At 41.2% G+C, this 12,449-nt stretch overlaps 1 protein-coding gene across 6 annotated transcripts in view; it reads right to left on the bottom strand.

Annotated features, from left to right (window-relative positions):
* The window catches only part of TACC2 (transforming acidic coiled-coil containing protein 2), a 395,420-nt gene that overhangs the window by 37,562 nt on the left and 345,409 nt on the right, over positions 1–12,449 (bottom strand). For 3 of the 6 annotated variants that reach the window (XM_086922962.1, XM_086922956.1, XM_086922959.1), the window contains 4 exons: positions 7,818–7,930; positions 4,295–4,466; positions 3,515–3,655; positions 1,221–1,310 (listed from right to left, as the gene is read on the bottom strand). In XM_086922962.1, coding sequence (XP_086779088.1) covers positions 1,221–1,310; positions 3,515–3,655; positions 4,295–4,466; positions 7,818–7,930 — 516 coding nt within the window. The remainder of the gene's footprint in view (positions 1–1,220; positions 1,311–3,514; positions 3,656–4,294; positions 4,467–7,817; positions 7,931–12,449) is intronic. The other 3 variants (XM_086922957.1, XM_086922958.1, XM_086922960.1) reach the window with 1 other exon arrangement.

The following is a 12,449-nucleotide window of genomic DNA, read 5'->3' as shown; positions in this document are numbered from 1 at the left end:
TAGTAATCCTTCTTAGGTTGCAACTGCATTCTTCCCTTTGACATCCTATGAGCATCTGGGAAGAAGATGAATTGGGCTTTCCTTGTACAGAAAAAGCACGCTTTCGGTCGTTAAAAGGCTTTAGTGACCATGGAATCAATCTGCTCACCGAAAAGCTTTACTCCTAAAAAATAATTTTGATGAAAGCCGCCTCCTCTGAATTTTTTGCCTTCCGGTCCCTAAAACCCTATTTGCCTTCTGGCAAGAATGGAACCACCAGCCACTATTGCTGACGCCCGAAGACCATACCACGACACATTTGAAAGAAATCTAGGTTGAAGCTCCATGTTCACCTGCATGTCGGAGTGGTCTTCTACTTCAATTTTATTCTTTTTCATTACATTTTAGAGCTATACTTGTAAAAAAAATAGAAAACCTTAAGAGAAAACCTTCTAGCACAATGGTATTTGACTTACACAAGGTATGTTCAAGTTGAGCTTTGGGTATGTTAGGTATTGCCTGACTGCATTAAAGCACTACAGAAATGAGGCAAACAGAAGCAGTTCCACAAAACTGTGACATAGACCTGTCTTGCAATGCGCCCTTTAGCGGGATCAATGTTGTGAATTTATTGGCACAGAATCCTTTATAGGAACTGATGTCTGTATTATAATCAGTACAGTTTGCCTTAGAGGGAAAGGTTCTTAGTTTATATCTTTAATATGACACCCCATCGAGGAATAATATTTTCTATGTTATCAGCACGCCTCCAGGAGTGTCTTATATGTCTTCCTAACCAGCGCATCTCAGTGGAAGCAGCGACTATCATATCCTCATCATGCTGCTCCTGTGAGAGAACCACGCCTTTGATTTCATCCGCATGGCACATTAAAGGTGTACTTACATTTTTCTTAACTAGAAACTTTGAAGGATCCTTCAAAGTTGCTAAAATGTTAGGCCAGATGTACTTTGACAGACGTACAGGAGAACTTTAGAAAGGCGAAGGAGACATGATCTATAAATACTGTCTACAGTTAGGGCAATACACACAGCGTTGTACATTGTACACAACCTTTTCACACCTAGGAATGCCGACGCGGTTGGAGTTTGTAAATTATGTGGAAGCTCCAAGGGCAGCTGTGCCTTTCAACGGGAAGTAAATAGGGAAACACAGCAGCATAAACCAGTGCAAAGGCAGAGACAAACAAACATATCATCACTCGCAGGCTCAGGCACTATACCTGCACATCAGAGGAGGTATGAACAGACAGAGAGATGTGCCTAGCTAACTTCAAAGCCTCTATCCTCATTGCAGCAAACTCTAACTCCTCCTGTTAGGGTTCATGGAAAAAAGAGGTAAGAAAAGTAAAGGTTTAAAGATGGAGGACCTTCCCTGGAAAAGAAGAACAAGACAATCACAAGGACAATAAATGAGGTCGTTATACTGAAATTCCCCCACAAAGGAAAAGACAGCTGGTACCCTTTTAGTGGCCCTCTATTGCCGACTTGGTAAAGGGCCATGCTGTCCTCTGGAAATGTTAAATAGATGAAAACGTGAGGTTTTCTCGGCAAGTTAGTGTCTCTAATAGCTGTTAGTGCTGGAGCAGGGTCAGTACCAGACTCTTGTCTCAACTGTCATGTCGGAGAAAAAAACAAAATGGTGGATACAAGCTTGATATCTCCAGGCTTGTAAACTCCCTTTTGCTCCATCAGCCCCCCACTCCCCCATAAAAAAAAAAGAAATTAACAGAATGAAAAAAGAATTGACATGGAGACATGAAAATAATACACAAAATATGTGAAAAAGAGTATTAAGTGGGGAGGGGATGTTCCAGAATACAGGCAAGAGAGCAATTACAGTGTAAGAGTGGGCGAGGTACTATGGAATTCGTGTATAGGATGAGAGTATCTATTGGGTGTAGGCATTAGAAGCTAGATTGGAAGTGAAGCTAGGCAAGGAAAGCCACCAAGTCTGCAGGCATACATATGGAGAAACTAAAAAAAATCGTTTTAATAGTCAATTTCCAATGCTTGTACTCTGTCACAAAAAATACATTCACCATTTCATGCACACTGTATGCAAACAATCAACTGCGACAGAATATGTGACATTCCTATTTCCTAAAACCAATCAACCTACACAAAATATCTAAGAAGTAACTTTGTATCAAAATATTTCTATCAGAGGCATCTAAGATAAATGCACACAATGAAAGGAACTCAATTCTTCTTCTAGCCAAAAAAGTCCCCTTCTGTGTCTTACTGCTCAAGGGAACCACAGTGGTGTTGTCAAGGAAGCCTCTACCAGGTTGCACTAGGGAAAACACTCTTGCTAGCGATTCACCACTAAAGAGATTTCCCAGGGGAATTGAAGAAACGGACCCTTTCCTTCAGGTTCACCAATTGAGTGATTTACAGGGCATTCTGGGATACTGCACACCCCTCTAGTCTTATTATTCAAGGGGTTCTCAGGGTAACTCCTCCCTGAAGCTTCAAAATGGTTTGAAAACATGCACCTTTCCTCCAGGTGCAGTTCATTTAGTAGTGTAGTTAATTTGCTACTTGTGCTGTGGCTCTGTGAATTACAGAATATGCACCCCTGGAATACCCATCTCCCCTCTTTGCCATGGAAATTGAGGGCACACAGCCCTATCCCAGTCAATGAAAGCTACAGGGCAGCACCATCCCAAAAAAGGTTTTGCATGGAAATGTATTGCTCCGAAGTTCCTACTCTGAGTGGCAGGTATGAAGTTACTGTCCAATAGTAGACAATGGAAAGGTGGGTGGCGGGCTTAGTGTGTTAAAATAACATCATAAATATGTGAGGTGGTATGTTTAAGAGTGCTTACCCAGATTACACACTGCTGGTGCATAACCTGTTATACCTGCATAAAGAAGTGTGAGAATGTAGGAAGGTGCTGGGTAAATGTCATTGGGTGTGGAAAACAAATGTCTGAGAAATACAAATTGCAATGTATGGACTCTTCAAAATTAATCTTAACCCCTTTTAATTACACTGTGCACAACACCTTTCATAACTGCATAATGGATTTACAGACAAAATGGATGAAACACGTGCAATACGGTCTAGTCCAGTCATAACTATCAAGCTACACTTCCTTCAATGGAACAGCAAACAACCCCAGATGAATTCTGGCCATATGGACCCAATATGTCCAGATGTAGGTCCGGAGTTGGTTGTACCACAGGGACTCAAGTACCACCACAAAGGGGAGGCCCAATAAGGCAGAAATGATTCTGGAGTTGCTTGTGTTCCTAATTAGAGTGCGGTTAGACTAGCTATTTTGGCTAGATTGTAATCTGTGCAACAAAGCAAAAGACACATTTTCATATGGTTGGTCCTCTAAGTGATGGCAGAGGTGAGCTGAAGGATTCAAGAATTACATGGAATGTGTCTAGAGTAATATTCAGTTGTTCTGATCTATTTGCTCATTTGTATCAACTCAGTGCTAGGTGCAAACAGGCTGCCCAGCATTACTGTATGTTCTATGGTTTTTCACATCCTGAAGCCCACCTGAAGTTTTTGGGCAAACACTGGAGGGTTCTTCTCTGCCAAATCTGGCTCTAGGTAGTCCAGTGAATCACAAGTCATGGTCTGATGGGAAATCCTGGAAAGCAGAGCATCTGTAGAAGAGAAGGACTCCTCTGGAGACATCTGCAATGGAGGGAGAGGAGAACGTTATAGGGGTAGATCTCTTCACATATGATAATCTGGAGATTACACAATAAGAATTTGTCACTGAAAAGTTGGTAAGAGTCAGCTGTCCAAATTAGTACTGAAATAGCCCATGATACCTATATACAACTATAAAGACACAAAACAAGGAGATCTGAGGATCCTTCAGGAGGCCTGGAATGGTGGGAGAAAATTCACACAACAGAGGAGATTTGAGAATCTGTAGCATTTAGGTCTAGCCCCGGGGCAGAAAAATTGTTCTGAATTCCCATAGATGGGGCAGAGGTGGCACAACTTGTGAGACATAAGAGGGGCCAGAGGAACCACCAGGGTCTTCGACATTGCGAATAGTGACCATGCCTGGAGATTTGGAACCCTAGCCATAGACTATCACAAATGGGTACCAAGATCCAAAGGGGTTGTCACACTTTGACCATCCAATAACAACTTTTCCTTAGACTGTTTAACAAAGACAAAAACTGTGGTATGAGATCATAAGCAAAAAAGATTTCCTAGTATTCCATTGCAGAGCCTCCATTCTCAACCTCATTCTGCTCTCGGGCGGAGCCAACCTTGGACTGAGCCCTAGCCCCCTTCCCTCATCCATTCTTCTCTTACCATCTCCCTGATGCTAGACATGATTCTTGGTGTCTGGCAGTCCAGTTCCTTCTGCTTGACCATATCTGATAAATGTCCACTGGGGTCCTGGCTACCGGCAAGCAGGCAGGGTCCAGGATGTGAGAGTTTCAACCCGAAGGACTGCTGAGAATCTGTCCCTTCGAAGCTCGACCTATGAGAACAGTGAGAATATATCAGTATTATCAATGTGACAGCAAGCATTTGAGAATTGAAAGGTCTATGAGGTTTCATAATTCATTGGCTGGATTTCCTCCGATTTCTCTGGTCTGTTTCCTTGGTCTTTGCCCCTCTCTGTTTCAGATTCCTAGTTATCCTGTCCAGTTCTAAAGTCTAATCATTTTCTTTTTCTCCAGATATGTGTTTTGTTTCTTGAAATTATTCTATCTCCTTTTCCCTCTTTGCTACATTAATTGTTATACTGGTCACATTGCAAAATCTCCTCCACTCCTTGGCTGCTTTCTCCCCTAGCCCCACTATTTCTTTATTCCTGGTTCTCCCTTCTGTTTCTTAAATCTCCTCCTCTGAGTCACAACTATTAAGACTTATTCCTTTCTGGTTCCTGATTTGCTTCCTCCCTTTACCTCTGTTGGACCTTACCTCTGTATCATGCCTGCTTCCTCTGTGGCTCTTGCTTATTTTATTTTTTATTTGTTTCTTGTCTACAGTCTACCCTCAGTTGCTTCATTCCTCGTGCTCCCTTTTGTCACGTGTTCTCCATCCATTATTCTAATTCTTGGTCCTTCTACCAGATTTCTGGCTCCATTGCTCCTTTATTGCGGGTTAAGCGACCCATTCCTTTACTCATTTGGTTACCTTAATACCAGGTTGGTCTGTCTCTTTACTGACCCATGGGTTAACCTACCTATTATGCCACAAAATACACATTTCAGATAGGGTCATTTATAAAGCTGTTTTCAGAACTAATAGTACATAGTATGCTTCATTCTCATTTTGTCGACTCCAAAGGATGAAAGACTATATTGTCATGCCAAGATACAATCTTGTAACTTGAAAGTTACAAATATCCCTGCAGGAGGTGCTCAACCCACTACACTAACTCTTTGGCTTTCATGTCTCTTTAGCTTGTTTTCTTCCCTTTTAAACCCAATGTCTTATGAAAGTCTAAAGCCAACAATAGTCCTTCTGGGACATATATAGACAATAGAATGTCCCACAGTAGTTTAGATTAAGACAGATGTCTCTCACTCTGCCGCAACTAAGACGAATCTTTGATTGGCAGGTAGGTGAACTTGTGGAGGCCTTCTCTCTTTAATACCATATAATGCAAAACCTATTTCTCACTTTTAAATATTTTTGTCTGTCTTCTCCCACTTTAATATGTTATAGGTATATTCATATAATTCTACTCAAAGCCAAATACTCGTTTTTTTATTTTAACATATAATAAATGTATGTAGCAAATTTGCCTTTTCTCCATGGTCACCACAGATTTTCCACCATTTGTCAGGCCCTAGTGTTGTTGGCATTGGGAAACTGTGTACTGTTAAACTGCTAGTCTGTTCTATAATGCTATGCTCATGCTTATGACCCTAAAATGAGATTGGTAAAATAAGCTTCACGCAATCGATCTATTTAACTTCCCTTTAAGGCCAAGTTAGATGGCATATGTGGGTTGCAAAATTTATTTAAACCACCTACATCCATGGCAAAAGTATATGTCCTACAGGATCACCACTACTCTGGCTCTCTTGCAGTTTAAAGGTATTACAATAACACATGGCAATGAAAAGTGCCTTCATTATGCGGAAAACCTATTTTTATATATCAATAAATCACCCCAAAAGTTAGCTCTGCATGCTTACATTGCTGGAAGCCTAATCTTGTACATATATTTTGTACATATACATTGTCAAATCAGATCAAGTGATGAAACATGATGTTTGATTATTCATTTGAGTGCAAAAGTAACTTTAGAAAAGTGTACTTTAGGATTTTTGAGCCAGAACTGCCTTAAAACCAATTCTGCCGCTCATAACACCTCTAGTGATGGAATACAAATCCTTGGCTCAGAAGACTATTACTTGCCCCTCTCTATCCAGGACTGACAGTGTGATATTAAGTCACAGGGATTAGCAGGGATGAGCTGTCTAGAAGTGAACAGGAGAAGCATGTAGAACAAAGAACAACATTAGCACTACCTCATGAGAGGTTCTTCAGCTCCCATGGGAGGACAAACTCTCTACACCATGGTAACACTGTACCCCGTAGGTGTCTTCTGCCTCCATTCACAAATGATAAATTGGCATTGCTCAGATCCCACACAGGGATGCAGCCGCTTTCTTCAAGGTTACCTGGGATGAAGCATATTCATTCACTCATATCAGAGGCCTGATCTTGGTCAGAGAGATACCAAGTCTCCAAAGGATCTGCCTGCTCAATGTCAGTAAGCAGCAGTCTTGAATTTTTAATTATGTCACCATACTGCCGACATCCAGGGAGGATGCAAGTAATGGCCAGATGACACAGCCAGGTGTGAAGTGAATCTCAAAGAGAATGTATAAATACAAAGGTGGTATACAAAAGTTTATATAAATTTGAAATAAAAAAATCAAAGCTTGCATTTTTTCCATTAAATAGGTGATCTGTCTTGATACATGAAAATATTTCAGTTTTCCTTTTCAAAACGATGCATGAAAAGGTACACATCGTATAATACAGATACTTTTTTCGGGGAAGAGATCCTTTACAATAGGATCCTTTAAGGCAATGTTTATTGAATGCATTGAATGTTTATTGAATTGAACCTGAATTGGTTGAGCCTTTAAAAGCAAAAGTTAATCGTCTTCCGCTAGTGGGTTCAGTAATCACTCATGGTGACCAATGGTAGACTATCTAGTCTGTTCTAGTAAAATTAGATGAAGATGTCTATAATAACAAAGAGCTAACCGATTAGAATGCCATCGTTTTAAACACATCTATCAGTCATGCAAGATCCCTACACATTTTCTTGAAATTCATTTGAATCAAATTTGGATTCTGCCATTCTCAACAATGAGTGACTGGTTACTCCAATAAGCTTCTGTTGTCACCTTTTGTGCTAAATACTAATTTGGAGCTGAGATTTTTTATTCTGTTGACCTGAATTTGCTCCTTTAATTAATAAATTACTATCATTCTACTAGTTTTTAAACTAGAGAAACACAAATCTGATATCACACAATGGCAAATGTGAGCTCAGTAGACCAAGAAATAGTTTTAGTAGTAAACCCAACCTGAAAGTTCCACCACCCAAAGATCCACCACCCAGGGTCGCAATATGGAGACTGCATAACCAGCATTTCATCAGACGGTTCTTGGTACTATCTGTGTGAGATCAGACACCGACCACTGCCAAGTTGCGGAGATACCAACCACATTCTAATCTCCAACTGGGTAGTGTCACCCTTTATGCAAGTTTATGATTGATGCCTGGGTAGCCCAAATGTTAAAACAGCCTTCTACAGAACCACTTCAATCTCACACAAGTAGAAACTGTTCATACCCTGATCCAGGCGTTGTGGAATCGGAGAATCTGACTGGTGGAGATTTCACTGGGCTCTCACTCGAACCATCAAACATCAGGTAAAGACTCTTCTTAGGCGTCTCCTCTTGGTGCTAAGGAGGAGAGAAGTTGTAATGTTACTCAGTGCCTTTGTGATTAGTTGTGCTACCAGGCTGTTAGAGACTAGGTTAAGGAGGAAGAGAGCAAAAGGGGTTCTGGATTTTATTAGTTTAAAAAAGAAAATTATTCTAATTTTTTATTAAAATATAAACATAATCTTATTGACACATTGATTCACAGATACAGTAACAAATCATTTCAAAACACAGAGTACTATTCTCCCATTAGCATGCAACCCTATAATAGATTAATATGCTATGCTCACAATTGCATCTAATGGTTGGGTTGTAAAAGTGCATTTGTTTTAAAAACTTTCTGCCATATGGAAGTGTTGAGAATGAGAAAACTGTATATCGCTGATGAGTACTCCACAATGCCCAAGGCATTGGTACCATCTTTCGGTTTATTTTCTTTTAAGTTGATTGAATGGCATGTGAATCTAGAACTGTTTAACCCTCCGATATGCATGCTCTTCAGAGAGTAGCAAGTAGTATCCTACATTGGAGATTTGTCATAGGCTGAAACAGTTATGATTAAATTCCCCCCAAAATGTGCCCCATCTGTGAATCTTGTCTTGCATGAATACTTTTGAAGAAGGTTAAAGTGAAATTGTGTGTCAAACTCCATGCAATTTTTCTATAACTATCATATAGTGCTCTATTTGCTCCAAGAGGCAAACGTTATTGTTTGTGCTATGACAGAGATAGCTTGGGTCATATGTAGAAATATTTGCCTGGTACATGGTACAATCCATCTGGTAAATCTTAACTTTGAGAAGGGGCATCATTTGTTTTACTGCTAAAAAAGGTAATTAGGTATTTTTGCATTATGTTGCCTTGCCTTGGCAATATGCCAGTATCTAGCATATGTAAGAATTTTGAGGCATTACAGTCTAGATTCTGACAAACCTAGGCATTCAACTACGCAATTAACATTATACAACATTATGTATGACCTTTCGCTGATACCACCTTATCTATGTATTATATAAATTGTTTCTAAATGGTTAGGGCTTGCAATCCACTCACTGTAAAGTAGTTCTGCCTAACAAATACCACTTTACTTCGGTCTTTGAAGAAATGCACAAAATAGGAATCAAAAACAAGATACATTTTTGTTGTGAGTACTAAGTCCTTAAGCAATGTTGGGACTGGTGTTCAATTAGGTGAAATCATTGTCTTCAATCAGCATTGGTACTCTGAAGTCACCAATTTTTGAGTCCTCTTGTAAATGGTCAAAGCTGTAAGGTACATTCTGACAGTGGCCAAAGAAAGTTGTTTATCGGTTAAATAAAGTTAGTACGTCAGAATGTTTCGAAGAGTACTATTTGTAGAAGCCACATGATTGGTTATAAACCATATTATAAATGTCTTCCAATTACAATTGTAATAATATTCCACTGGTAGGCCATTTCTCCTCCTTTAGCAACTGCAAGAATACTTATGGGAGTTTTATGTATACAGACAATAATGTCGGGATACAGACTTCTTAGTTCATGGAGCAGAGTTGAATAGTGTGATCTTCCCTTGTTCCATTATCAGCATTCAATGATGGGCTTCCTTTACAATAATACAGAGAGTTCTATCAAATGGAATGGCAGGTCTTCATTGACTTTGCTGGCATCTCTTAGAGATCAGGGGTAATTGTGAAAAGCGATATGCACATTTTTTTGTACCAACTAATGACTAAGGCATTTCCGTTGTACTCAATTTGTTGTTATCAGGATGCATAGTCTTTTTTTGTTGCTGGTTGTCGCAGTCTAATTGTATCGGACGGCCGACTTTTCTTGATTTTGTTTTATTATACTATCATCAAAGAACCCCTGTAGGAATCTGCATACTTTACACTCAATAGAGACATATTGACTTGCAAGATTGATTATTTTTATAGCACAGTAATATATCTCGTAATAACTGTGGAACCTGTATCCAAGATCTAATAGACTGTTGTTGCGTTATCTGTTGTGATCTTAACAGCCTCTTTACAGTAATATTTTGGAAAGATGTTAAGGTCAACACTGCCATCTTGAATTCTAACCCGTTTTTTATAGGCTGTCAGTAACTGAATATGGGCTTCCCAGCGTTGTAGGAGTCTTTGGCATAGTCATCATCTGGGATTACAGCTCTAGGATTTTCATTTCCTAAAACGTAGTTAATCGCCTTCATAAATGCAAGAGACTGATTCCTCAAAAACATATTTTTCTTCCAATTTGAGCACATATGCTCCCAAACATTTCTCCTTATGACTGGGTGGAACATAATATTTCCCTGTCCATTGCTCCTTGTGCAAAGTCAGATACATTTAGTCACATAGTCACATTTAGTCACAGCTTTGACTGAAAGTGAGTGCAGCTAAAGCTATATATAAATGCTATTCCTTCTTAAGTAGACAACATTAGGAGGCAGACAGTTTGTCAAACACCACCAATTCAGATTCTATGTACAAGGGTAGAAATGTGAATGGATTGTGTTTTGAGCTACTCCGAACCTGATGTAATTTTTGTTTCCAGCGCAATGGAATGTGGAAATAGTATTTTTTTTAACTGATGGTAGGCATGACTTCTCCTTCCAACATTAACCAGACAAAACTGTAGCATTACCATTCTGAATTTCTAGTTTTATATTCACCTTCTACGTGACTGGAGATTCCAGTTCAGTTTTTAGCCATTTGTCTTTCATTGGTATGAGGAAGCAGACTCCTTGACCTCCAGTAGAACCAGCATGTTAAATATTTAGTTCAGACGTTTTTTCGAGGTCATCAATGTCATTGTCCAATGAAGAACCTAAGTTTCCCGGGAAATGTTATTCATAGGGGGCAAGATGTTGGCCGCTTAGGTGGACATGAGCAACACTAGCAGGCTGCGGTCCGATTAACTTCTATGTGACCGATTTTGAATAGGCTTCCCCACACTAAAAAAGTTATATCACCCTCCCCCCGGCTGAATGCTGCTCCTCCGTAAGGGAATTCGGCCACAATACCTCGGAACGATTGTGAAGTGGTGTGTGGAGCAGTACCTGAGGCGTTTGGTGCTCCGGCTCACGGACAAAGAGGTAATCCTGGCCCAGAAGCTGGCTACGGGCGGCCCCGCCTCCAAGACAACCATGGCTGTAGCCACTCGTAAGGCTCGAACCGAGGCACTGACGGCATCTGCAAACATCGAGACTCCAACTTTGACTTCAGGGGAGAGCGACCCGGCACCAGGAGAAGGTTCTCCTGGCTGCCTGCATCGACTACGGCAGCCCGAGCAGCTCAGGAAAGGAAAAGGCGGGGCGCCGGCTCCAGGAACCGCGAAGGGCCAGACGGTGATCGAGCTGATGTGGCGAGGAAGGGAGCAGGCTGCGGGGCTGGTGAATGAGACTGCAACATCAGGAGCCGAGCCAGCGGTAGACAGAGAAATTGATCCTGGCACGGGGTTAGAAACCAGTGCCATGGTGGTGAGTCCGGGGAATATGTCACTGACACCGCAACCGACCAGGGAGGCCCAGATGGCAGTAAGTCCCTCAGAGATCGGTTTGATTGGGGCAGGTCGGGAGAACCCAGGGGATGTTACAGCGTATGAACAATCTATTGGGAATGATTTTGTACTGAATAACGCATTAATGACTGCTAGGATACCTGATCCCACCAGACCCCCTACGATTAAGGACCCTCAGAGCCAGTCCGGGAGACAGAATGTAAATATCATGCTGGCATCTAAGACCCCGATGGAAGACAAAAATAAGAATGAGACTCTAGTGAATGTGAATGTTTTTTCTCCATGACAGAAGAGGCCGAATGGTCGGATGATGCTTTGAGCACCTTGCAAGGGGCAAGTAGTTTAGAATCAGACCCCGAGGAAAGTGAGGAGGACCATCGATCGTCAGTTAAGAAAACGCTGGCTCAAAGGGGAAAGGAAAATAGAGAAAAAAAGGATCTTTCATGGGACTATTCTGCAACTACTCCACTCTCAGGGTCATCTGGAAAAACACCTCCAGGTCTAATGGCTTAAGTCCCTCCCACTTTAGAGGTCATTCATCAAGCTATTCTCTCCCACAGGGAAGAGGCTCGACAGGATAGTCGTAAGGCACAGGAGGGGATGAGAAAAATGCCAGGAGTGGTAAGCTCTCAAAGGCATTTTCTAATTTCGGAGAAAGAGGGGTAACTCTGGAGGAAATAATGATGGGCGCAGAAGCTGATGCAGCCAACGCGGTAACTCTGGTGGAATCTTATGAAGAACGGATCAAGGCCATACAATGGAAACTAGAAGAGTCTGAAAACAGACAAAGCAGAAACAACCTAAGAGTTCTAGGAATCCAGGAGGGCTTGGAGGGGTCTGACACCAGGGCCTATATGGTCACCCTCTGTTCAGCAGCCTTCCCAGAGCTATACGAGTGGAATTGGGCCTCTGAGATTCAGAGAGCACATTGCATACCCTTTAAACAAAAAGCTCCAGCAAAGGAGGGTGATAAATCACATGCCATATTAACCTTTCTTGGAAACTTTTTGCTGCAACAGACCATATCTGATAAAGCC

The sequence above is a fragment of the Lissotriton vulgaris genome, chromosome 5, assembly GCF_964263255.1.
Source record: "Lissotriton vulgaris chromosome 5, aLisVul1.2, whole genome shotgun sequence".
NCBI classification, from domain to species: domain Eukaryota; kingdom Metazoa; phylum Chordata; class Amphibia; order Caudata; family Salamandridae; genus Lissotriton; species Lissotriton vulgaris.
The sequence above is the reverse complement of the archived record's forward strand: the minus strand, read 5'-3'. Positions and strand labels throughout refer to the sequence as shown.